This window comes from Carica papaya, chromosome 4 (genome assembly GCF_054855325.1).
Source record: "Carica papaya isolate Zhongbai chromosome 4, ASM5485532v1, whole genome shotgun sequence".
Lineage (NCBI taxonomy): Eukaryota > Viridiplantae > Streptophyta > Magnoliopsida > Brassicales > Caricaceae > Carica > Carica papaya.
Window position 1 is genome coordinate 19,570,104 of NC_142312.1, and position 26,686 is coordinate 19,596,789.

Consider the following 26,686-nt stretch of genomic DNA (forward strand, 5'->3'; position numbering starts at 1 on the left):
CGGTCAAAATTCTTTTATACTCTCAAGCTTTGCCACATTTGAAATGAGAGTAATAAGGATTTTATTTATATCATCTAGCAAATACTCACGTTAAAAAATTTCTTTGACCATAGCACAGACTAATTCACCCACAACATCCCATTAATTTTGGAAAAAGCCCGCTTGAAGACCATCAATACCGAAAGCCTTCATAGGCTACATATCAAACAAAGCATCATGAATTTCTTGATCCATCACTCCAGAATCTAACTAAGTTATCATAACTTCCGTTAGCTTTGAGAATAAACCCCTCACGTGATACTTAAAAAGAGATTCTCATAATAAATTAAAAATTTTAACATTTATATCGGCATTTATCTTAATGGGAGTAACTATTAGACAATAAATATCTTAGTAGTCATAGTGGTATTCCCTTCTCCAATCGAATAATTCTGTACACGAGTGAATCATACATTTGATTACAAACACATTAGTGAATCAGATACTCTGATTATAAACACGTAATTTAGGCTACTCTTGAAGCAAACTGAAAATTTTACATTAATTCAATTAGAAAATGATGAAAACTACTAGAAAATTATAAAAATTGACTTCAAAAAAGACTTTAAGTGAAATAAAATAATACATTCCAACTTCCACTAGTAGAACCTAAAACGTATTATTTCAACTTCACTTGAAATTATTTAAGAAGTCAATTTTTATAATTTAAATGAAGTTTTTACCATCTCCTAATTAAATTAAATATACATATTCAAATAAATTTTGAAGAAAAAATTCATTTACATAGCTTCAAAAAAAAAAGGATATAATTCTTTTTAACAGTAAAATGAGGTGGGATGTATTATCTTTCCTCAGTCAATGCAGTTTGACCAAGAAAGATAAATTTTACCAGAAGAATCAATCTCAATCTTCTTCCTTCTTCCTTCGTCGGGTAAACCATCACCTGCTGAGCCTTCAACAATTCGTCAGATTTCCAAACGTGGAGTAAAATATCAAATCAGGTGCTTCTTGATGCCGTGAGTAGCTACCTGTACAAATTTTTCATCTCCAAAATAATTGTATGAAAATGCCTTCAGGCCTTTGTCATAATTTTGCACGTTGCCTCCAAGGGCAGCCGTCTTCGAAAGCCTGCTCCAACACGTCTTCCATTCGCTTGGCTAGTAAAATCTGTCAAGATAAAAATACACTAATAAGAAATTTATTTCAAATTCACTTGACTGGCATGTCTTACATTTACAACTATGGAAGTGTACGTAAATTCCAATATCAGGAGAAGTAGGCAAACATTCAAGATCATATCTCATCCCTGCATATCTTGACAAGAGGATTAGATGCAAATTTGTTATCACAAACCGTGCCCTTCACTCAGAGAAAAAGAAAAGTTAAGCATCCCGTGCGTTAAATTCACTTTGCTAGTCAAGCAGGCAATATCTCAACTTGCATTTCATGTGTGTCAGAAAAAGAAAAGTTAATATCCCAGGCATTAAATTCACTTTGCTAGTCAAGCAGGCAATATCTCAACTCGCATTTCATGTGTGTCATCCATGTTTCCCCAAAACATTGTAAAATAGGATTCCACAATGAAACAAAAGAATTTTTTTTCCACAAACGCCACATGGAATCACTTCCCTGACCAAATTTTACAGAGCTGGACCAAATTAATTGGAAAGACATGCACATCCAAATGAGAATATATATATATATATATATATAGATTTTTGAAATGTGGATCAATTATATAAAAAATATAAGAATTATGTAGTCCAATAATGAAGCAAATTTCGGTTTGCAAACGAACAGGTTAAACTTGAGGAACAACTAGTCCATATAGAAGAAACTTTACCTCCATACTAGAAAGCACAGCTGCTGGTACTTCAACCAAATCCTTCAAATTTCTTTCTGGCAGAATAACTCTCTTGATACCATATCTATGTGCTGCTAATATCTGTTGTTGTAAAGGATTCAAGAATGTAAACTGAGAAACTACCTTCCACGGTCAAATTTAAAAGATCCAATCCATAAGTTTTATTTTGATGCAAGAGGATAAGACATAGAGTCTTAATGCGAGACAAACTAATCATTCTTGTCATTCATAAGTCACAAAATAAAGAAAGACAAGCTCACAAAGAGTGAATGAAGTACCTTATCCTTCACACCACCAACTGGTAGCACAAGACCCCTCAAAGTCATCTCTCCGGTCATTGCTGTATCTGCTCTCACTCTCTTCTGACTGAATAATGAAACTAGAGCTGTTACCAGAGTGACACCAGCAGAAGGCCCATCCTTAGGCACCGCCCCGGCAGGAAAATGTACATGAATATCACGGCCCTCCAGAAGACTCATTTCCTCAGCAGTTGTCAACTTAAAATCTGCTGCATGGGCTCTTACCTATATATAGAAATTAATTAACATTAGTTCACTGAATTTTCACAACTTGAAACAATTGCAGAATGTCTTGCTCCATGAGTATATTATAAAATTGGACACTTTATGGATTATAAATGATATACATGACAGTTTCTGACCATCTCATCCAAAATCAACCTCAATGAAGCATAAATGAAATTTGGGATAAAGGAATTAAAATAAGGAAGACCAAGTGGTTGTTTCTGACATGGGCAAATATCAAGTTTCATTTTGCACAATATTACAGGCATCAAACAACTGAGCACTCAGAACAAGGGATGCTTTATTTCTTTGATGAAAATATTACAGGAGGATTTTTTTTTTTCTTAATTACATACAATAACACACCTTCAAATAAGCACAAAGTTACAGGCATCAAAGATAAGTCTCCAGCAAAGAGAAAAAAATAGTAATCCACTCAAAGTCTCAGACACACTAACACAAGAGCCTCAATGGTATATCAAGGGGAATATTCCTCCTCTATGCATTGGGGAAACTATATCAAATATGAAAGAAATAGCCTTTCTTTCTGCAGTTGTATACATTCAAGTTTATTTCCTTCAGAACAAGACAATATCACCATACTAATATAAAGAGAGATATTTTTGTTACACAAAAGTTATAAAAAAATGTATTAGAGACCTTGAAATAGATGAAGATAATTCCTAGGCATTTCAAATGAACAACTTTTACGAATTTTCAAACTTCTTGGACAAATTATTAAGGAAAATAAACTCTTAAATGGAGTTTATAGTAGCACCAGTAGCCTTATGGCTGTCTACTTCTTGAAATTACAAGTCCAAGGACTTTACCCATGTTAGTGCTATTTGTGCCGATTCCTTGATAACATCGCCAAGTTGCCCGGTTAGATGCAGTTCTCCCTTTCCCGCCATTGCTGTTGCCTCAACAAACTGAACCTCCCCGCCAAAAGTGGTCCAAACAAGTCCCACAGATACCCCAGGAGTTGCTACCCGATCTGCAGCTTCTCTGTCATCAAACCTTGGAGGCTGCATTATTCGGTAAACAAACACTGTCAATCTGTTAACCACGTCTACCAATATGATAATCAAATTCCATAACCTTGCTGGCAATAATGGATAGCTGTAGTTGAAAGCCTTACACTAGGAGCTTCTACCTACGTGAATGAAAAGGCAAGCCATCCTATGACCCAAATAATTCGAGGTGTCAGACAGTTGACGTCATGTCAATTAAGAAAAAGCTTCCCATGCAACTCCTCAACAATGCATGAGACTCTTAGCTCAAGCATTTTGAGTAGAAAAAAGAAAATACTAGATAAAATCTTTTACAAGGACCAAAATTTAAATTTGTCTTCATTAGGGGGAGGAACAAACACCTTAAACTACTAATTAAGTGCAACCTCTACCTACATGAATGAATAGGCAAGCCATCCTATGACTCAAATAATTCCAGGTGTCAGACAGTTGACTTCATGTCAATTAAGAAAAAGCTTCCCGTGCAACTCGTCAACAATGCATGAGACTCTGAGCTCAAGCATTTTGAGTAGAAAAAAGAAAATACTGGATGAAATCTTTTACAAGAACCAAAATTTAAATTTGTCTTCATTAAGAGGAGGAACAAACAACCTTAAACTACTAATTAAGTGCAGCTCTACCCACATGAATGAATAGGCAAAGCCATCCTATGACCCAAATAATTCCAGGTGTCAGACAGTTAACTGCATGTCAATTAAGAAAAAGGTTCCCGTGCAACTCGTCAACAGCATGAGACTCTTAGCTCAAGCATTTTGAGTAGAAAAAAGAAAATACTAGATAAAATCTTTTACAAGGACCAAAATTTAAATTTGTCTTCATTAGGAGGAGGAACAAACAACCTTAAACTACTAATTAAGTGCAGCTCTACCCACATGAATGAATAGACAAGCCATCCTATGACCCAAATAATTCCAGGTGTCAGACAGTTGACTTCATGTCAATTAAGAAAAAGCTTCCCATACAACTCCTCAACAATGCATGAGACTCTTAGCTCAAGCATTTTGAGTAGAAAAAAGAAAATACTAGATAAAATCTTTTACAAGGACCAAAATTTAAATTTGTCTTCATTAGGAGGAGGAACAAACAACCTTAAACTACTAATTAAGTGCATCTCTACCCACATGAATGAATAGACAAGCCATCCTATGACCCAAATAATTCAGGTGTCAGACAGTTGACTTCATGTCAATTAAGAAAAAGCTTCCCATGCAACTCCTCAACAATGCATGAGACTCTTAGCTCAAGCATTTTGAGTAGAAAAAAGAAAATACTGAATAAAATCTGTTACAAGGACCAAAATTTAAATTTGTCTTCATTAGCAGGAGGAACAAACAACCTTAAGCTACTAATTAAGTGCAACCTCTTTTCATGCTATGTATGGAAAAGAAGTGTGGAGTTCATTTGCCAACCCAGACTTAGTTTAAATAGGAAAATTATAAGTTTGTATTAAAATGATCAAAAAATGAAATTCGTGTGAAATATGGAACGTATATGGAATTTCATGTGAAATTGGAACAATATATTCCAAATTCCATCAAAAAAAAAGAATTTAGAATGCAGTATTTCAATTCCACAGAAATTCCAGAAGAACTCAATTGTTATAATTTAGATACAACTCTTATCATCTTCTAGTTAAAATAAATGTGAATTTCCAAATGAATTCCACATAAATTTTGGATTTGTTCCAAACATAGCCTAGGAGTGTTAACTTTGAAAGTTCACAAACAACCACCAACTTCCAATAACCCCTCCTTCACGGCTCCTCTAAAGAGACTTTTATCAAAAACATGTTTGGATCACCTTATTTTGTAGAGGACTCTTAAGGTAAAGAGCTTATAAGCTCTCTAATAGCATATTAATCCAGCTTTTTTTTTGGTTCTGAAAATAAGTTGTTGTAATGTTTAGGTAACAAGATTCATAAGGTATAGTATTTCACTTATATATTTGGTAAATATATAGCTTATAGGCTGTTAGTTCTCTTGAAATGGCCAAAAAAAATTTCTTTCTAATAAATACAACCATAATGTAATTTTTATCATAAATTCAATTACCTATATTTTTTAAATAGATCAATATAAATTAAAAATAAAATATTAATTTTCAAATCAACTCTTAAGTTTTTATGTTAATATTTAATTATTTAATTCAACTTAATTATTACTTTTAGTAATAATTTGAAATACATATTATTTCAAAACTAAAAATAAATTACTAATTAATTAATAGATAATCTAATCTATTAACTAATAACAATCTACTCTATAGGTGGATGAGTGAATGAGCGATAACAAAATAATAAGATGTGGTGATGTAGAACGTAAGCTAGAATTTTATGAATTATAAAGAGGTAAACTAGTATTTGGTCAAAAACAAAGTTTCTCGAAAACTTATAAGCTCAAAAGAAGTAATTGAGGGTCAACAAGCTTCTAAAAACATTATAGCAAGAGTTTATAAACTGGTAGACTTCTTAAGTTTTTTGGTTATTTATCAAACATATAATAGAAGAGTTATAAACTCTTCTTCACCAAAAATATGTTAAGTCAAAAACTCTCTAAAGAAGAAACTTCCTCACATAGTTCCAGCACAATGCACTTCCCATCAAATAAATCTAATTTGAAAAGTAGCAGAAACAATAAGACAATTCATTGTTGCCCTTGAGCAACACATCACAAGTTTAGAAGAATTCAAGCATGAGAAATCCTAATAAAGCGCCTTTGTAAGAACACTTACCCCCAATATTTTCTCCAGCATGGTCTCATCAACAACAAAAGTCGAGGAAATTTTTAACGTGTTTGATATTTCATGATTACTTGCACCAACTGGAATGACTTCCATTTCCACTTCAGCTCCCTCTGCAAGTCTGCTGTCTAGCAATGGGGAAGCTAGCCCCTGCACATCTTTGCTCAAAGGGACAATTTGTTCTTGCTCCGCAACTCTCACTGCTGCTGCACGAGCCAATGCAGCCAGGTGTCTCTCCAGATTCCGAACACCTGCCTCCCGAGTGTACCTCTGGATAACAAGCTTCACTATAGCCTATGAAAACATATTAACAATGCATATTCAGTACTAGTTAAATATGTTGTGACAATAAATCACCACAGAAACACTGAAATAGAAACGTAACTTGATAGTAGAGTCATCACCAAGTTTCCATTTCTTTTGCTATCAGTGGGTCATTCATTAAAGGCTCATTGTAAAAATAACAGAGGCCAAAAACACAAGTGCATTTATTTGTTCTTGGGTAAATGTGCAAATTGACCAGAGTCTGGAACAAGAATACAACTAAATCATCAAATGGAATTCACCACCAACAAAAAACATCAGAGGTGTGAGCTAACTAACTAATGCATGTCTCATGTGTATCAAATTTTACTAAAGCCAAACTACAGTACTAACCACTGGTTGGGATCACGGACAGATAGCTACAAAGCCTTACTCTGGAAAGATAGTAAACCTATTAAGAAAGAGATCAATTTTATCCCCCATTCTTCTGACTTGTATTAATTGTTAGTAAAACCATGTATAAAGGCAGCACAAGTTGTTGCCCTAGCATACAGCTAACCAATCAACATATTGAAACATTGCTTCTAGTTAGAAATAAAGATTACCCTTTAAAAAAATATTAATCTATGCAACTTGAAGACTTACTACCTCCGGAATTTGAAGGAACTCAGAAGCCAATCCATGCTGATCCAGAACTCTTGGAATCAAATGTTGCATGGCTATCTTGAGCTTCTCTTCAGGTGTATATCCAGGCAACTCAATGACTTCCATCCTGTCCAAGAGTGCAGGAGGGATTGGCTGGACCCGGTTTGCCGTTGCTACAAAAACCACTCTTGAAAGATCAAACGGAACATTCAAATAGCTAAGACCCTCAATTAAGGAATCACTACGAGCATAGTCATCTTCAGGAGATAGGTAATTTAGTTCTAGAAGGTGGTGTTAATACATAACACTAGATAAGTAAATACATGCTACCTCAATTTAGTTCTAGAAGGAGGTGTTAATTCATGACAGTAGATAAGTAAATACATGCTACCTCAACATAAGTAGGCTCTAGCAGTAATCAAATCTAAACTTCCACCATATTTTCCACCACTGATCAAACATAGTTAGCAGACCCATCTAACATATATCAATCAGCTATATGAATAAATATAATAAACTAATTAGGGGAAGAAAATACTTACTAATTGCATATATACATATAACTTACATGAAGATTTATTTACAGATGCAAATGATACTGTCTTCTTAAGCAAATTTGAGTTAATGATGTTGCTTCAGTGCTGTCAATATATAATCAAAATAAGATAATGACAAAGCTCTTAATAGACATGAGATGATATATGACTGTCAAGAAGCTATCTCTGGTAGTCTACTACAGAAGGAAGGGCAGAAAGGGAAATTCACAAACAGGTAAAATAGTATTTTCACTTGTACAGAATTAGGGCTAGGGTTGTTGCTGTTAAAGATAAAAAATGACAGAAAGGGATTCTTACCCACCGGCCGTTCGGCCATTGCAACGACCTGGCAGTTCCCGCCTCCCTTTCCCGCACATTTTCCCTATCACTTGTAGCCTATAAGTAGGTCTCTCCTCTATGAATGAAAGCATCAAAAAACAATCAAGTGACGTCAAGAAATCTCTCTTCTTTCTTTGTTATTTTCTCTCCTTTTTCTCTCAGTCTGAGACCATGAACAAGGCTTCTAACAAGGTGGGCCCCCGGAGCCAGCCGAAATGCATGCTACGATCGTCTCGCGTACTCGATCCAAAAGGAAGGTGGTGATGGTGGAATTTGCGAAGGTGATGGCGGCCGAACCCACCGTCAAGGATGTGGATCAGAGGCTTCCCTATTTTATGGACGATTTCTATGAGTTGAATCATCAATCCCGCTCGTAGATGGACGATGTCTGCAAGATGAATGGTCAGTCCCGCGGCAGCTCAACATGATCATGGAACGGATCCGTGGAACGCAAATGAGAGAGGTGCCAAAGATGTCGGCGATGGGTGCATGCAAGCCGGCTGAAGGAAATGCCCTAAAACTGAGTGTTAAGGTTAAAAGAAGGAATTGATCTAGTTCAAGTGAAAAGGCTCGGACCGGTTCATGGATGACGTGAACCAAACCAGTCCAGTGGAAAGGTTGAACTGAATTGACCCACTGGAATCCCCGAACTGAACCTGTTCATCTGCCACACTAAACTGAACCAGTTCAACCCAAATGTTTTCCCTTCCAAAGGAGGAGATCCCCATGTTTGAAGGAGTAAATCCCCGCTCTTGGATAAGGAGGTGCAAGAAGTATTTTTTCAGTACAATACACTAGATAAGCAGAAAGTTGAAGTCGCATATCTTTCTTATGAGAAATTACAGATGTATGGTATTGGGAATGGTTGGCAAAATTGATGAAGTAGAATGGGAGTATTTTGTTAAGGAGCTTTGTTGAAGATTTGTGGGGGCTGTTACGGAAGGAATTGAAGAATGTAACAAATTGTCGCAAACTGGTGTCATTCTAGAATATTAAGAACAGTTCGAGCATTGCACCCTTAATGAGCACGGACAATCCCACCGTTTTAGAAAGACTTTTTATATTCAGCTTCATCAATCATCTCAAACAGAAGTTATAGCGTTTGATAAGGTTGCTCAAGCACGCATGCTTAATCAAGCTTTTAGCAAGCCTTGCTGCAAGAACATTCAATAACTGAGATGTCAAGAAGCTCATATTTCACTAAAAGAACTACCTCCCCATCAGGTGGTTTGAGAGGAATGACAACTCGAAACTCCGAACGTGATGAAGAGAAACATAAGTTAGGAAATCAACGGCATCATGCTACAAATATGGTCACCGTTATTTCCAGGGACACCATTGCCAAAATTGAACTATGATAGCAGTAAAAGTGTCCAACCAAGAAGACTTGTTGGAAAAGGTGCCAGATGAGGAGACAATGGATGAAAAAAATCCATACAAGCAATGGGAGGAATTTCAACAAGCAATACCCTTAAAATCAAGAGGATACTGTCTGGATGTGATGTGCTAGTTTCGCTAGACAATGGGAATTTACACTCACTTCTGGATATAAGTGCGGCAAAAGGAGTTAGAACTCAAGTAGTTAACAACAAACAATTGATGGTAATGGTAGCAAATGTGCTAAGAATCACTAGTAGTGTTGCGTGTTCAGATGTTAGTTAATGTAAGGTTACAAGTTCAAGTAAGATTTTCAAATAATTCAACTCGGCTGTGACATGATATTGGGAGTAGACTGGATGAAGCAGCTTAATCCTATGGTGATCGATTTTGTACATGCTACTGTCAAATTCCATTAAGCTTACTCGCTCATGGTTCTAAAAGGGAATGACACCATGGGACAGATGAAAGAGATAATGCCAAGAATTGGAGCAAACAGAAGAACAGCCTGGAATGAAAGACCATATTCCTAATTATGGAAATTGATCCAAAAGAATTCAAGAATGTGTTTGAGGAACCCTGGGGACAATCGCCACCCAGGGAGTTTGATAATTCTATACTTTTAATCAAGGAATGAGCAACAGTCAACACTCGGCCATACAAGTATTCTTTTCTCCAAAAAAATTGAAATAGAAAAACAAGTGCAGAACATGTTATAAGAATCAATTATTCAGTCCAAGTGCAGCCTGTTCTCATCTCTAGTCTTGCTAGTCAAAAAGAAAGATGGAACCTAGAGATTTTGTATAGATTAAAGGGAACTTAACTCGCTGACAATCAAAGATAAGTTCTCCATTCCCACTATTGATGATTTACTTAATGAATTGCATGGCGTCTCTATTTTCTCAAAACTTGACCTAAGAGCAGGATATCATCAGATTCATATGAAAGAGGAAGACATTCATAAAACAGCATTTCAAACTCATCAATGCCACTATGAGTTTAGGGTGATGTCATTTGGTCTCATTAATGCCCTAGCCACTTTCCAGGCTCTCATGAATCACGCCTTCAGAGAATTTTTCAGAAACTTTATTCTTATCGTTGTTGACAACATACTCATTTACAGTGCCAATGAACAAGAATATTTGTCTCATCTTGAAGTACTATTGCAGTTGCTATGGAAACATAAGTTGTATGCAAAGAAATCTACATGTTGATTCCTGCAGACTCAAGTAGCATATCTGGGGCACGTCATTTCGGAGTACGTAGTTCAAACAGACCCCAAAAAAATTGAGCTATGGTCAATTGGCTAACCCCACAAACTCTCAAAGCTCTTAGGGAATTTTCGGGTCTAATAGGCTATTATTGAAAATTTATTAAGCAATATGAGGTAATGGCCAAACTCCTTCAGATTTGTTAAAGAAAGGAGCATTGCAGTGGAACCTTGCAGCTGAACAAGCCTTCAGCCAGCTAAAAAGAGCAATGACTTGTAACCCTGTATTGCAGCTTCCAAAGTTTGGGGATTCATTCATTATTGAAACAGATATCAGTGACAAAGGAATTGACATTGTCTTAATACAAGAAGGATAACCAATAACCTTAATAAGCAAAGCCTTGAGTCCCAAAAATCAATCCAAGTCCATATACAAGAAAAACCTCATGATTGATTTTATGTAGTCGACCAATGGCGTCATTACTTGGAAGGAATTCCTTTCATCATTCAGACAGATCAGCACAGCCTCAAGTACCTACTGGATCAAAGAGTCTCTTCTATGATCCGACAGAAGGGTATTTTGAAATATTGGGGTTAAATTACCTCATCGAATACAAGCAAGGGACTATAAATAAGTTGCAGATGCCTTATCCAAAAGGGAACACGAGGATCGTCCAGCAGAAGTCCTTTAGCATCTAAAGGTTATGATGGTAGCTCTGTCATGTAACAACTGATCAAATAACTTTTGATTTCTCGGCAAAGAAAGCTACCTTTCCAACTCTCTAATGGACTTCTGCGATACAAGGGGAGGCTAGTCATTGGCAACAATAAAGGATTACAGCATCAGCTCCTTCACCAATGCCACAACTCCGTCATATGAGATCATTCGGGCATCAAGGCCATCTATTAGCGAGTCAAACAACATTTTTATTGGTCCCACATAAAGAAGCAAGTTACTCAGCGGGTGCAACAGTGTGACATTTGTCAATGCTGTAAAAATGAAAAGGTGGCCGTTCCAGGACTCTTGCATCCATTATCTATATCATCCCAAGCTTGGGACTCACATATTAATGGACTTCATTGAAAAACTGTCCAAGTCCAAGAATAAAGTTACAATTCTGGTGAAAATAGACTCGTTCACAAAGTATAGCCACTTTATTCCTTTACGACACCCTTTTTAGGCCCAATGGGCAACCCAATTTTTCATGGAGACTGTTCACAAATTGCATGGAGTGGCGCAAGTCATAGTATTAGACAGGGATCTCTTGTTCACTAGTCTTTTTGGGAATGAATTTATGAAAGCAGTTGGAGCCAGCCTTCATTACAACACTGCATAACATTCTCAAACAAATGATCAGACCGAGCGCCTTAATCAATGCCTGGAGATGTATTTGAAGTGCATGGCTCATGATCAAGCTATGGGCAAAATGGTTATCCGCTGCTGAATAGTGGTACAACACGACCTACCACACAAGCCTCAATGTGACCCCCTTCCAAGCTCTCTATGGATATGTACCTCCCCATTTTTTGGATATTGCTGACTTTTCACTGGTTTCACTATTTGTAGAAGAATTACCACCAGAAAAAGAAGATGCCAAGAAAATGATTAGACAACAACCTTGAAGGCCCAATCCTGAATAAAGCAATATGCAGATAAAAATCGCTGTGGAAGAAGTTTTAAAGAACTAGGTGCGACTGAAACTGCAACCGTACAAGCAAGGTACTGTAAGGCAAGCAAACGGATCTAAGTTATCACCGTGCTTCTACAGACCATTTCAGATAATGCAAAAGATTGGATCAGTAGCTTACAAGCTCCAGCTGTCTTGTGACTCTCGAATCCACATGATGTTTCACGTATAACAACTCAATAAGTATATTGAAAGAGGAGACAGGGTGATAAAGAATTTACCAGTCAATACAAGAGAGGACATACTCAGCGTTCAACCCAAAGAAGCACTACAACACTAGGCCATCATGCGAGCATCACTACCTGTGAAACAACTGCTAATACAATGGGCAGACACCACAACAAAAGAATATACCTGGAAAGATTATGAGAATCTACAGCAATAGTTTCTATATCTCAACCTTGGGGACAAGGTTGATGCTCAAGGGGACAGTATTGTCAAGAAGCCGTCTCTAGTAGTCTACTACAGAGGGAAGGGCAAAAAGAGAAATTTGCAAACAGGGGTAAAATAATCTTTTCACTTATAGGGTTAGTGTTGTTGCTGTAACTGGTCAAAAATGACAGAAAAGGACCCTTAGCCGCCGACCATTCGACCGTTGCAACGACCTGGCAGTTCCCGCTTCCCTTTCCCACTCATTTTCCTCACCACTTGTAGCCTATAAATAGGCCTCTCCACTATGAATGATAAGCATCGAAAGACAATCAAGTTACCTAAAGAAATCTCTCTTCTTTCTCTGTTATTTTCTCTCCTTTTTCTGTCAGTATGAAGCCATGAACAAGGCTTCTAACAATGGTTTAGAGAATTGTCAACATATTCAAGAGTGTGTAACTTCATAAAGTGCAAGCATATCCGAATAAAATAATGATCTGGCTTATAAACTTTTAATATCCCAAAAATTAAGATGATATATAATTTCTTAATTTATACATAAAATTATCAAAACATGTGGCTTCTTAAGAAAATTGAGCAGAATATGCATAATATAATTAGGTTTACTTCTAGAATGACTTCGGCTGGTTCATGATTATTGTAGCAAAATGATTTATAACTTAATGCACAATTTAAATGCATAACTTGTATTCCATATATTGTAATTTAGAGGTAATATATTATAAAATCAATACAGAGCAGTGCTTTAAAACACCAAGAGTCAACATCTCTTATCTCAGTTTAGTTGCACCTTTTTAGTAAATTCATTACCAAGTGAAATAACTGTAACCAAGTGACCTTTATTATCATTTAAACACTTGTCATTCCATTAGCTAGTTAGAAATAATCATGTATTATGACAAAAAGCTCAACTCTTTTCAAGTTCCTACCTTACTCCATGTCCTCTCTTTGAAAAAAATAAAAATCATGTATTAATTAATTGAATTATAATCAGGCATCTTATTGTATTGATAACTCACATAATGAGGTGGCTTCATGAGAAAGCAATATCATAGATAATTCAATTTAAGGTTTTTGTAAATGAAAACAAATTCCAACAACTTCCCAAATGATTAGGTCTAGATAAATTTATCATCAGTTTATTCAAAGTTAAATTCATCAAAAATAAATATGTAAAAGAAGGATACTGGTCGTTGAAAGCTTTATTCTGCTCGGGGTCAAGAACCTCTAGCAGAGCAGAAGCAGGATCTCCTCGCACATCAGAGCCCGTCTTATCGATTTCATCCAGTAGCACGACTGGATTGCAAACTCCTACCCTCTTTAATCCAAAATAAACATGAAGCAACATCAGTCGTAAATTATTATCGTACGAAAAAAAAATTACAGCTATTTAAGTTTTTCTTCTAAAAAAAATGATAAAAATAACAGGCAAATGCAAAATCTTTGCAGTTAAAAATATTTAAGGTCTAACAGCACATCCTATTGGAAGCATTAAGCATAGGGTCGACAGAACTAGCCATAAGACAGTTGATCACATGATCTTCATTTTAGCCACTAAGGGTTTAGTCAATTATAAAAGACAGCTGAATATAAATGTAGAAAAAAATGATAAACTGCATTCATATATCGTTTCCTTTGTAACAGATAGTATCCCTAGAATAAGACTGAGATTTTCATTATGATAGAATATCCCCTAAATCATGGGATCTCCAAATAATTAATTTTCATTTTTTATAACTTGGGTTTTTGTGTATATATATAACTTTTATGTATTATAAAATCAATAATAAGACATCAAATTCTTCTACATTGTATCAGAGCCGTAAACATCATACTCCAGAATTTTTTTCGACTTTTATTGCCAACAAACAAGAAACCTTTAACCGACCTTCATAGCCCGAAAACACACAGCAGCACCCAGCCCACTGTTGCATGCAACCTTCCAGATGCACGGCCCACTGCCGCATACAACTGCCCAGCTGCTCGGCTCCCTGCCAGGCTCTCCACCCTCTGCCACATGCACTACTCACAACTACGTGCACAGCTAGCCACGCACGGACAGCTGCGCACTGACCAGCCGTCCACTAGCCATTCTTCAATCTTCACGCCTTGGTTCAGCTGCACTGCAACCGAAAATTCGGGCTTCATTGTAGGCAGTCCTGCTCCCAAGACCAGCCTTCACAGGTGGTGGCTCCTCTGCTTCACAAAATCTGCTTAGAGACAATTCCCCCTCCATAGAAGATCTCAGAGATTACAGGTACTTGGTCATTAGCATATTTAGGTAAAAGTTTCATTCCCTATTAGATTAAATGCCTTGGTTACTACTTTTTTCCAACACTTGGATCATCGACTTGGGACCTATCAATCATATGATACACTCGTCAAACATTTGTTCACATATTTCTCATGCCCAAGTACCAAAAAGGAAAGCCACAACTTATGACTCTTTGATCATCGTAGCAGGGATAGGAGATGTCAAAAGAAGCTCATCTCTGACCCTAAAAATGTTCCTCATATTCCTAAAATCTTGTTTCCTTCTTTATTCAAAGGTCTAGATGTTGAATATTTTTGCTGTAAAGTGTGGGAACTAGATAAAGTCAAACGCATTCCTTTCCTAATTAGTATAAAAGAAGTTCTATTCTTTGATGGCCAGGGTTCATTTAAGGGACAGCCCTGACACCCTTGTCTGGAAACTGAAGAAGAATGGCAGATTCTCCATCAGTTCTTTCTACAAAAAGTTCACTATTGTAAGGGGCAGGAACATTTCTGATCAACAAATTTCCTTCCATTTTAGATCCATTTGGAAAACTAATGCTCCCTCCAGGATTGCTTTCTTTACTTGGGAAGCTACAAAGAAAAAATTACTGACTTTGGATAATTTGATGAGGAGGCAGAACTTTGGTTAACAAGTGTTTCCTCTGCAAATGCAATGCCGAGCGCTGTAATCATATCCTTTTATGGTGCCCTTTCTCTACAAACTTGTGGCCCATGATTTACAGCTTGATGGGTATTAATTGGGTTATGGTGGGTTCTATTTATAATGAACTTTTGGCAGGAGAAGGTTTAATATCTAACAACAAAGCTGCTCGCCTTAATTCTCTTAACATGTTTTAGACCATATGGAAAGAAAGAAGTAAACGAGCTTTTGAGGGTATAGAAAATACTGTTATAAATATTATAAATAGATTATTGCATTATTTTGGCTCCTTACTTTTGGGTCGTAATTTATTATCTTTAGATAATGTTGGAGTGGTTATTAATATGCTCATTGATATGTAAAATCCTTTTGTAAATGGGTGGTACCCTCTTAGTACCTTTTTTATACATTTCTATCTTTTATCTCAAAAAAAAATTCTTTTTTTCTAATTTATATTAATATTTGAGACCCTCTACTCCCCAAGTCTCTGGGACAAGATTGTTTGTTTTATTGGTTGATGATTGTACTTGTACCACTTGGATTTTTTTGCTCAAACATAAGTCAAAAGTCAATACCCATCCTCCTAAATTTTTGCTTCATGATTTAGAAGGTCATTCAAAATAAAAAATAAAAAGATTTAGAAGGGATAATGCTAAAGCCTATTTCAATAACGTCCTAACCCATCTTTTCACAATGAACCAATAATACATGAATCATCTTATGTCAATACCTCACAACAAAACAGAATTGCAAAAAGGAAAAATAGCCACCTTCTTGAAACCAACCGAACCTTTTTGGTTAAGAAAATGTACTTAAATCATTCTTGAAAGAAGTTGTTCTCACAGTCACGAATATTACAAATCGGTTACCTTCAAGAGTCTTGTGATACAAGAGTCCTGTGGATATTCTCTCCACATATTATCCCTAGTTTGATGCGTATTATTGTCCATATTCACAGTCCAAATTTGAGAGAAATTAGATCTGAAGACATTAAGATGTGTTCTTATGAATTACTCTTCAACTCAGAAAGAATACAAGTGTTACCACCCTTCATCAAAAAGGTTCTATATCTCAAGGCGGATGTTAGGTTCCATGAGCACGAGTCTCATTTTATTACTCCTTATCTTTAGGGTGAAAATCTGACAATGGAAGATAAGGATCTTTTCTTGACTTGCCGACACTACTTGTGTTTAATCACGAGTCCTCGCATCGCTCCTATGTGTCAAATCATGTATCTCGTTTTTTTTTTTCTTTTTGAAACATCCAAATCATGTATCTCAACTAGTGCTAAATCCTATACTGAACGAGTGTCAAATCCTGTATCTAAACTAGTGTCAAATCATGTGAATGAAAATCTTGTCTGAACAAGTGCCTAACATTCCCCATGAAAGAATAGATTATGCCCTTGGAAAGAATGTGATATTGGGCAAAAGCAAGGTGTTTCTAACGAAGAAAGTGATTATCCTAGAACCGGTGCAAGTCCTAGACTCCAACTGAGATCCTAAGAATATAGTAAAAAAAATTCTAATCCTTCAAGACTGAATCCCATGTGAGCAATAGTAAACATGAACTAATCATTATTGTTAGAAAATGGATTAGAGAGTGCATAAAACGACCCTTGCACCCCCTTCACACTTGTCATTTAAAAATTTTTCAGCACTTCATAAGGTCGTCCTTGTTAGCTTGAACACTATTATCAAACCCGTAACCTTATTTGAGGCTTTGTCTAATGAGGAATGCAAGCAATAGATGAATGTGGAGATTTGACGGAATTGGTGAAGTTACTAGCAAAAAAAAAGTGGTGGGATGCAAATAGGTGTATAAAACGAAGTATAGAGCAAATGGATCGATTGAAAAGATACAAAGCAAAGTTGGCACCCAAAGGATATACTCAATTTATGGAATTGATTATCTAGAGATTCGGTTACAAAGATGAACGCTGTTAAATATTCTTGTAATTAGTAGCAAATTATGGTTGAGAATTGCAGCAACTTGATCTTAAAAGTACATTCCTACATGGAGAACTGGAGGAAGAAATTTCTATTGAGGTCCTGCCAAGTTATGGAGGAAATTTGGCTGCATGCAAGTTGAAGAAGACCCCTTTTAAGGACTTAAGCAATCACTAAAAGCATGGTTTTGTCAAACTGCAAGAGTTATGATGGAAATGGATATAAGCAACACAAAAGAGATCATACATTGTTCATTAAACACTCACCTTTAGGAGGAGTCACAGCTTTTCTTCTATATGTTGATGACATAATAGTAACAATGGATGATAATAAGGAAAGACAATATCAAGTCAGTACATGGCTAAGGAATTTGAGACCAAGGCATTTACAGTTGAAATATTTTCTTGGAATTGAGATAGCTCACTCTAGACAAGGCATTTTTACCTCCAAAAAAATGTATGTTACTGGTCTCCTTAAACAGGCAAGGTAGCATGCAAACCAGCAAGCACTCTAATAGACCCAAATCTTAGACTGGGAAAGGCAGAAAGGAATGCAGCAGTAGACAAATAAATGTATCAACGCCTGGTAGGAAGACTCATTTACCTGTCTCACACATGATCAGATGTAGAACATGTAGCAAACATGATAAGTCAGTTTATGCATTACCCCAAGAAAGTCCATTTACAGGCAGCTCACCGAGTGTTGCAATATCCTAAGGGTACACTAGGAAAATGTATTCTCTTCAAAAGGAATGGAGATTTAGTTCTTTAAGTATATACAAAGATTGATATGCTACATCAATCATTGAAGGAGATCAACCTCTGGATATTGTACCTTCCTTAGTGATAATCTGGTGAGATTGAGGAGTAAAAAACAGAATTTGGTGGTACATTCAAGCGCGGAAGCAGAATTCTGGGGGATTACCAAGGGTGTCTGAACTGCTTTCGGCAAAGATCATGTTAGAAAATTTGAAAATTAAATGAGATGATCCAATAAGACTCTACTATGATAATAAGTATGTCATCAGTATAGCTCATAATATAGTATAACATGATTATCGAAGTTGACAAGATACTTCATCAAAGAAAAGTTGGAAAACGGGTTGATTTGTACACGCTACTTGTCCAGACACGGCCAACTTGCTAATGTACTTACCAAAGGTTTAGGCAGTTCAGTGTTCCTAAGTATTATCTCCAAGCTAGAAATTGAAATACCTATTCACCAGCTTGAGGGGGAGAGTGGGAAAAGTGACTAATTGCATGTATACATCGCATCTTTTTGCAACAGATTGTATCCCTAGAATCAGGCTGATTTAATTAGATTACCATTATGATAGAATATCTCACAAATCATAGGATCCAAAAATAATTTTCATTTCCTATAACTAGGATTGTCACATACATATATATATAAATATACGTGCAGGTGTGTGTCTGACTTTTGGTATTATCCAATCAAGTAATAAGACATCAAATTCTTCCACAACAGAGATTCCAGTGAGATCAGATAGGGAAAAAACAGATAGGGGCTAACACTATTAACCACTCATACCTAAAAACAGAAAATGAAATTCATTTACATTGGATTAGCATATAACCACAGGATTGGACTTTGTTACCAAATGTTATTACCAGCTAAAAATGTGTTTTCTGAATTTCTTTTTACTGGTTTGCTTTCCTACTAGTTTGATGATCAGTGCAAAACTAATTGAGTGAAACATGCATGACCTACCTTTAGTCCATCAATAAGACGTCCAGGCATGCTTCCGATGTACGTCCTCCTGTGCCCTCTAATATCAGCCTCGTCTTTAACACCACCAAGAGATATGCGTACAAATTTTCTGCCCAAAGCAGATGCAATTGATGATGCTAAAGATGTCTTCCCAACACCTGGTGGGCCAACAAAGCACAAAACGGGACCTCTTGCATCTGGTTTAAGCTGCAATTGAAACCAATATAAATAAGCATCTGATGCATAATGGTCAGGTAGATGTGCTAGTTGCCATACCAGCAATCTCAAGATATTATTAACCCTGAAATGTATAGACTAATTTCTTAGGTACTTATCTGCTCCCTAGAACAAGAAATAGTCTAATAATTATAGTTAAAAAAAAGGAAATAAAAGACCTGCAAGTACCCCTAGTACATTTTTAGCATTAAATAGGAAAATAGACAGAATTAATAATAAAATATAAGCTTAAGTTACTCCAAAGAAATCTAGAAAAATCCATATACTTATTGTCCAACTTATTGATTTGGTCAAGAATCCTGCAGATTATCTTCTGAATCAGCATCAAACTCAGTACAATTGATATTAAAAGCATCCAAGAGATAAACAAGTAAAAACTGGTGAACCTTGCGAACTGCCAGATATTCGATAATCCTTTGCTTAACTTTGACTAGACCATAATGATCACTGTCAAGCCGTTCCTTTGCTCCTTTTAGATCCAGTTCATATTCTTCACTTGCTTTCTCCCAGGGCAAATCAGCCAGAAGCTCCAGGTAAACACGTGAACTATTATATCCAGGTTGTTGAGGTGGCATTTTCTTAAGCCTCCTGCAATTTGAAGGAAAAACAGAAGTGAAATTATTGAAAAGAAAATTACATATATCAACAACATATCCTAGAAGAGTGCATGAACCATGAGGATGGCAAACACTAGTCAAATATAGTTTCATCTTTTTCCCCTTTACTGAAAACAACAAGAATTTCTAAAAAGCATGCCAAATGGGGTGCACCGATAGGAGAAAAGGAAGTCTTCATTAATTTTTCCCTTTCTATGACACTTTCTATAAAACTAGTTCCAATTCTTAAGTTAATCACTTATGGTAAAGAAAGTAAAGGGAACGAAAATGATGCCTAAAGAGAAAGAGAAAGAGAAAGAGTGAGAGAAAGAGAGACAGAGAGAGAGAATATTTGGTGGATTGGTTCTGTAGCCAACTCCATAAGCAAACACAATGTGGCAGATTACTACAATATCTTAAGACACTATCAATCCACAGCCAAGTCTCAATTACGACCTAACCAAGAAAGTATTGGAGAATACAAACCACATTAGTTATACGCACTAGAGAAACTCTCACCTTTCTTTGACCACTCTACACTCACCACACCCCATTTCACCCCTTTCATGCGTTAATCTCAGCATTCTTGGGTTTTATTTACTTGTCCCTTGTTCTACAAAATTCCCCTCAGATGAATCCTTGATACAGTTTCTCAAACAAAGTGAAAGCAGACCTCGAAATGTTTGGTTCTCTCATTGTACATGGTGTTATTTGTGAAAAACATTTCCACTTTATAGCAGAATACAACATTTCCCTTTGCTCTAATACGAGTAACTAGACCCTTAAGCCATAAAAGCTTCTCGTACAGCTGTGTGATAGCCAAATATTCTACTTTCATGGTAGACAAATGTTACGGTACACAAAAAGCAGGGCATTGGACCCATGGAAGCAGCATATGGAGGAGTTTGAGTCTATCGTTTGTAAGAAATTGGTTTCTTTGAGGAACTAAATAGAATTAGAATTATTTTAAAATTTTTGTTTAAGTATTTAAGTATAGGTTTATATTACAAAATTGGAACAAAATTAGGACTATGATTCCTAGAATTGTAACAGGGATGTAATTCAATTAGTTTCCCTATCAATACACCTAGTATCATGAATAAAATCATCAACTATTAATCCGCAGAGTTTCTCTCTAAGAGGTTCTTAGACAAGCTTCATCTTAAGCCGGCACGGCCAGAATATCGAGAACCAAGCAACTCGCTTGGTTCAGGATTTCACACTAGCAGGCCCGTGATAGATCCAGAGCCCGGGACCCTAACAAATTGATATCAGAATAGATGGTCATGGAGGGCCTCAAAAGCTTCCAACAATAATTTGAGATGTTCATGAAGTAATACTAGGAGGATCCAACCCGCTCAGAAGAGAAGCAACGTGGGCTCACTGCTTTGGTCAAATGCATCTCTTGGAAACTGCCCGCCAGAAGGAGGAAGATTAGTATTCAGCTCAATAAATTGAAAAGAAGAGAAGTTGACCAACTCCAGCAACAAAAAAAAGAGGAAAGTACTTTTTGCAGTACGCAAGGTCACACTTTCCTAATATGATGGCTTAGCTGGTCCATTGGGGTCATTAACTGGCGTGAGTACTTCTTCCGACACTACGGGTAGCTGAAGAAGACAATGTGAGTTTAGCCACTTTTTACCTTGAAGACGATGTCCAACTATACTTCCTAAAGTAGAAACAAGATCGACCAAAGCTCTCCAGGAAAGACGTTAAATTTCCACTGCAATCTTAGACCTGGCCCGCCAATATGCACAAACAAATTGGTAAAACTGGTTAAATTGAAGTGGGAGGAAACGGTGGTTGAATAACAATGGGGTTTCAAATAGCTTTTCGCATGTGCGCCAGCTCTCAACCCTGAACAAGAAGTCGAAATCTTCATCAGTAGCCTCCAAGAATATATCCTATCGAAGTCAAGCTACAACAACCACTTAAGGTCACTACTCTGAGTTTGCAAAGTTCTACGAGAGGAGGGGCAGTCAAAGAAACCGGAGGACAACAACAACTGGTGAGTTATCCAACCTATACTGTTTATCAAGAAATTGCATAGGGGTGAGATGAAAGACAAGAGCAAGAAGGGCCTTTATTTCAATTGGGATCAACTATTTGTCCCAGGGCATGTGTATAAAAACTACAAAACATAATTTATTGGTCCCACAAATATTTCAAAGTTCAATAATTAAAGAAAGCAAGATAGAGCAAGATTGTTATAACAGCGGGTATAATTAGTGGCAATCATTAACTATAAAATTTTTAAACACCACTTCCATGACTTAATAAAATTAGAGGCTTTCAGCCATCATATCTCAGTACAATGCACCAACTGCGATGGTTCCACAGTGAATTGATACTTGAAACTTTCAGCAAAACAACAGAAATGCAAGAAAAGTATATTATCTCCATACAACAATAGTAAATATCTGAAAGATTGTCGTAATTTATTAATGTCATCCGAAGATCGTACCTCAACTCCCTCTGTGCATGCTTCCAGATATTTGAAGGCATTCCAGCACTCTGCATCTTTCGCTCTAATGCAGCCAAGTCGTCTTCATCATCATCATTGTCACCAAGCTCCTCTTTTATAGCTCTCATCTGGAATATGTCTCAAATAGGGTCATTACTGAGAGGAAGTATATACAAAAACCAAATATTAGAAAAGAAATATAAAGATAAATTATCTGCAGATAAAAGACCTAAGTTATCATTCACTGCATCGGCTTTTCAAAAGACAAACATTAACTAAATGCTAGATCAAATTATAACCTCATGGAGTTTTTAGATAATTGGACAAAATAACAATTAGAAAATACCCTTTGTGCATTTAGCAAAGAGATTGAGAGACAGTTTTATATTATTTTTTGTTCCTCTTCTTTAATCTCTTTAAGAAGGATATCTTTCTTCCATTGATGTACTTTTTTCTCTATTCTCTCCCTAATAATATTTCTATTTTGATTAAAAAACGTAGAAAATAAAAATAATGATGAAACATAATGAATTGCACTTACATTGCTCTTTCTTTTGGAAACCATGAAAAGATGTGTAAGAGTCTAAGACTGTATATAAATCCTAAGGCTGAAACTCTTAACAATATACAGCAACCTTTCTTTTTCTGAACAAGCATCCTCACATAATAGAAATGATTAACATCCATTTTCCAAAAAGATCAATCAATTACTGGTCTTTCTCCTTTAAGGTAATCCCCCAGAAAGAAAGAGGAAACCTGAAAAAAATAGATGCTCATTTATATTATTGACTTAATATGGAAAGCTAACCTGTTGGCGCAAAAGAAACTCCTTCTGTGATTTTGACAGCTGTCCCTCAACCTTCTGAGTAATCTTCTCGGCCACACGTATTGACTGCACATATGAAACATCAACACTATTCTACAAAGATGGAAGTAAGTAATAAGACGATTAAATGTTATCAGCAAAGGAACTCTACCTGCAAATGTCTATCCACTAACTCAGTAGCTTTAGAAAGTCTTACTTTAATATCAACTGAATCCAACATAGACAGCTGTTCCTCAAAACTCATCTCAAAGCTAGCAACAAATATATCTGCCAATTTGTGGACAGGAACTGTCTCCAGAAGAACTTTTGTCCTTCCACCGGTTTTTTGTTTCTGAGAACAGAATGAATGCCAGAGTTAATGATAGGATGAGGAAAAAATAGATCAATGAAATTATTGAAAAGCAAAACCTCTTTCCAAGGGACAAATGACAGATCTTAAATGGTATATAGCACTCCACACAGTCAATGAAAAAGATACATACATCAAGATTGAACACCGGGATCCTATTATGCCGTGTATCCTATTATGCTGTGTATCCTCTAGAAATTTTAAGGGATGAAATACGAAACTCAATTAACCAATGGGAAGTCAGACTCCTTACACTAGAATAAGTTGAATACCACTAGAACACATGCAAGTGAAGGCCTATATTTATATGATTAATAAGAGTCCTATAATGGAAGAAGCTCCCAAAGTAAAAAAAATAAAGCAGATGTAGAATACTGATTCACAAGTTCATTAAATGATCTATTCTTCAAGTGATGATAGTAGTAAATTGAATAGAAGGTGAAGAGAATGAAAGTCAAATGATCAATATTCACAAGCATTACCTGCTCAAGCACCGAAACCAGCTCCATGGCAGTTGCTCTGAACTGGCGAGACAGTGCTATAAAATCTGGATCTTGTTCCACATGCTCCATCTCTAATTACAATCAACAAAACAGCAATTATGGGTGATGATAAAGCTTTTCAGTGGTAATAACATAACCTAAAAATGCTGTTTTCAGAAAATTCTAGCCCCTGTGAACAAATGGAAAAAAGAGACTACCTATATGACAGGTGATGATATAGCTTTTCAGTGGTAATACTTTTAACCTCAAAAACGCCATTTAAAAGTTTTTGAGAAAATTCCAAACACTATGAGCAGATAGAAGACCATCTAGATAAACCTAAGGAACTTTTTATGATTTCCAGGTATTATTGAAACAAATTTCAGAAATTAATAATAGATTTTTTTTTTTTAAATAGGAAACTAATAATAGAAATTAAACCAAGTTTTTGCAGGGAAATCACATAATTTTGTCTAGTAGTAACTTGTTCATGGAATAACAATACCGCAATCTTTCTCTAGACAAAATAGTAGAATTACCTCTTTAACATAGATGTTCTACTCTGATGACTTATGCACACTGCATTTATATTTATGACTTCCTCCACTGCATTATAATTGTTCAATCCTAAATTGCGTAGCACTAGCAAGAAGGCTGCTTGATTGTACAAAATCTACCAGCTATATGATCTCATAGGACAGACAGGTACTGGATAACTTACCGGTCTTTGTCATCTCAAGTGAGGATATCCGTGCCATGGAATATGTTCCTCTTGTGCTAAGCTCATGGACACTGAACCTGCACAAACCTTCAAGGACCACAATATATGTAACTCTTCCACTCGGTTTCTCCACCCCTCTGGATAGATGTAAAGCACGAGCTGCCACACCCCTGAGAAATTCAAAGAAAAAATTCAAGGAAAAATATAACTCACTACGAGTTCACAACTGACACATTGCAAGAGAAATTATTCGAGGTGTTTGCTGAACATTTCAGAAAATATGACAATGCAATGTGATAAATGCTATTCTGAACTGTACCTGTTATGCCAATGAATAACTTCCTGTTGATTTTTGCCATCAGCTTTGTTAGAATCTGATATACCAACTTGAATTTTTGCGCCACGTTCTCCAGATTCACCTCCTGCACCTACTTAATGAAATAAAATATTAGAATATTCTAATAATCTCCATTTTATATGAACACGCAACAAAACATATAACTGAAAATTAACTTATTGGTACCTGGAGCCACAGTGGAACCAACCGATGCTGTTTCAGCAGCATCTCGAACAGGTAAAATGCCAATTAAGCCCTTCTCTTCTCTCTGCCACAGCTCTTGCTCCACCAATGTAACACTACAGAAGTCAAAGCATCATTTTCTTCAATTGCATAATTAGAGACACATAAGAAGCCAACAAGCTAATTATCGAGTAATTAGTTAAATGATAAGGTGACATAGCACCATTGTGCATAAAAATTCATAGGAATCAGAATAGAAAAGTTAAAATAGGATTGATTACTCGTCAACACCTTCAATATCAATAAAAATCAACCAGTAAGATGTCGATAGGAAGAACAAAAACATTACGCCCATTTGATTTCATATAAAACAATTAAAAAGAAAAGGAACCGAAATTAGACAAAATTGAATTCAATACTTCCCAAAATTCCATAAAAATGCTACTAACTCGACAGTAAAAGCGCATAACAAAAGAAAGCAAGCACGATGATATTACTCTATTTGCTACCAACTCAAACGCCAATTTTCTCAACCCTATGTTCGTATAAAACGAGCGTTAAATACAAAATAGACAAACGATCATCATGAAAAATCATCATCTAGGAAGTTCAAAAGATAGAAAGGAATCAGTAAGAAAAATGATTTCCCCGGGAAACAGACGGAAATTCAATTAGTTACCTGCTGTGAGAAGTGCAACGAATTCGAATTATGGCGCCAGGTAAAAGAACCTTGTTCCTGAACGGTAGAATTGCCAACCGACTTGGTAGCTCAACCGATTCCGCCATTTTTCCCCTTTCCACTCAGAAGTTAATAGTTGGGATAAGGAAGGAGAGAAAGAGGTCTGTTTCCTTTTCTGGTTTTATAGAGTGATTGATTGAGTTTTTTTTTATTTTTTTCCTTTTTTCTCAGTCGGAAATGTCTTACTATAACCAGCTTAGTTTCCAATTTGTGCGGCGGGTGACATAAAGATGAGCAAGGGTGTTTATTAATTTTTAAAAGGGAGTTTATTTGAAAATTAATTTTTTTAAATTTTTATCCTTTGATATAATTAAATTATTTAATTACTGTTATAATATTTTATTTGAATCTTGCATATATCAGTTAAACTAAGTGAGAGGACTATATTAAAGAGAATTTTGAATGTAAAAATAAAATTAATATACTATATATATGTATATTAATTATCTATTGTAATTTTTAAATAAAAACGGAGTTACATTTTTAGTTAACTACAAATGTATTATATTACATATTTTTAGTTATCTATTTAAATTTTTAAATAAAAA

The 26,686-nt window shown here is 36.0% G+C and overlaps 1 protein-coding gene across 4 annotated transcripts; it reads right to left on the reverse strand.

Moving 5' to 3' along the window:
- Positions 1-374: 374 nt before the first annotated feature.
- Positions 375-26,323, reverse strand: LON2 (lon protease 2). 4 transcript variants are annotated; one of them, XR_015818507.1, is made up of 18 exons: positions 26,079-26,323; positions 25,403-25,515; positions 25,199-25,310; positions 24,880-25,049; positions 24,159-24,250; positions 23,479-23,658; positions 23,310-23,393; positions 22,502-22,629; positions 19,828-20,029; positions 19,205-19,411; positions 13,795-13,925; positions 7,071-7,284; positions 6,150-6,452; positions 3,219-3,413; positions 2,143-2,388; positions 1,844-1,945; positions 1,029-1,167; positions 375-943 (listed from the first exon to the last, which is right to left on the reverse strand). XR_015818507.1 is itself a non-coding variant. In XM_088218043.1 (17 exons), the coding sequence occupies exons 1-17, from the start codon at positions 26,183-26,185 to the stop codon at positions 1,084-1,086; spliced, it is 2,670 nt and encodes an 889-aa protein (XP_088074169.1). In that variant the 5' UTR covers positions 26,186-26,323; the 3' UTR covers positions 375-1,083. The 4 variants fall into 4 exon arrangements, 2 of the variants coding, with proteins under 2 accessions (XP_088074169.1, XP_088074170.1); XR_015818506.1 differs by having other exon boundaries at positions 375-952; XM_088218043.1 differs by having other exon boundaries at positions 375-1,167.
- Between the last annotated feature and the right edge of the window lie 363 nt (positions 26,324-26,686).

Bases quoted from the DNA above. Each gene is read 5' to 3' on its own strand.
- LON2 (XM_088218043.1), bottom strand. From the start codon at position 26,185: ATGGCGGAATCGGTTGAGCTACCAAGTCGGTTGGCAATTCTACCGTTC. The intron at 20,030-22,501 runs GTACGATCTTCG...TTCAAATTGCAG, and splicing joins CATGCACAGAGGGAGTTGAG to GAGGCTTAAGAAAATGCCAC. The intron at 2,389-3,218 runs GTAAAGTCCTTG...TTCTATATATAG, and splicing joins CACAAATAGCACTAACATGG to GTAAGAGCCCATGCAGCAGA.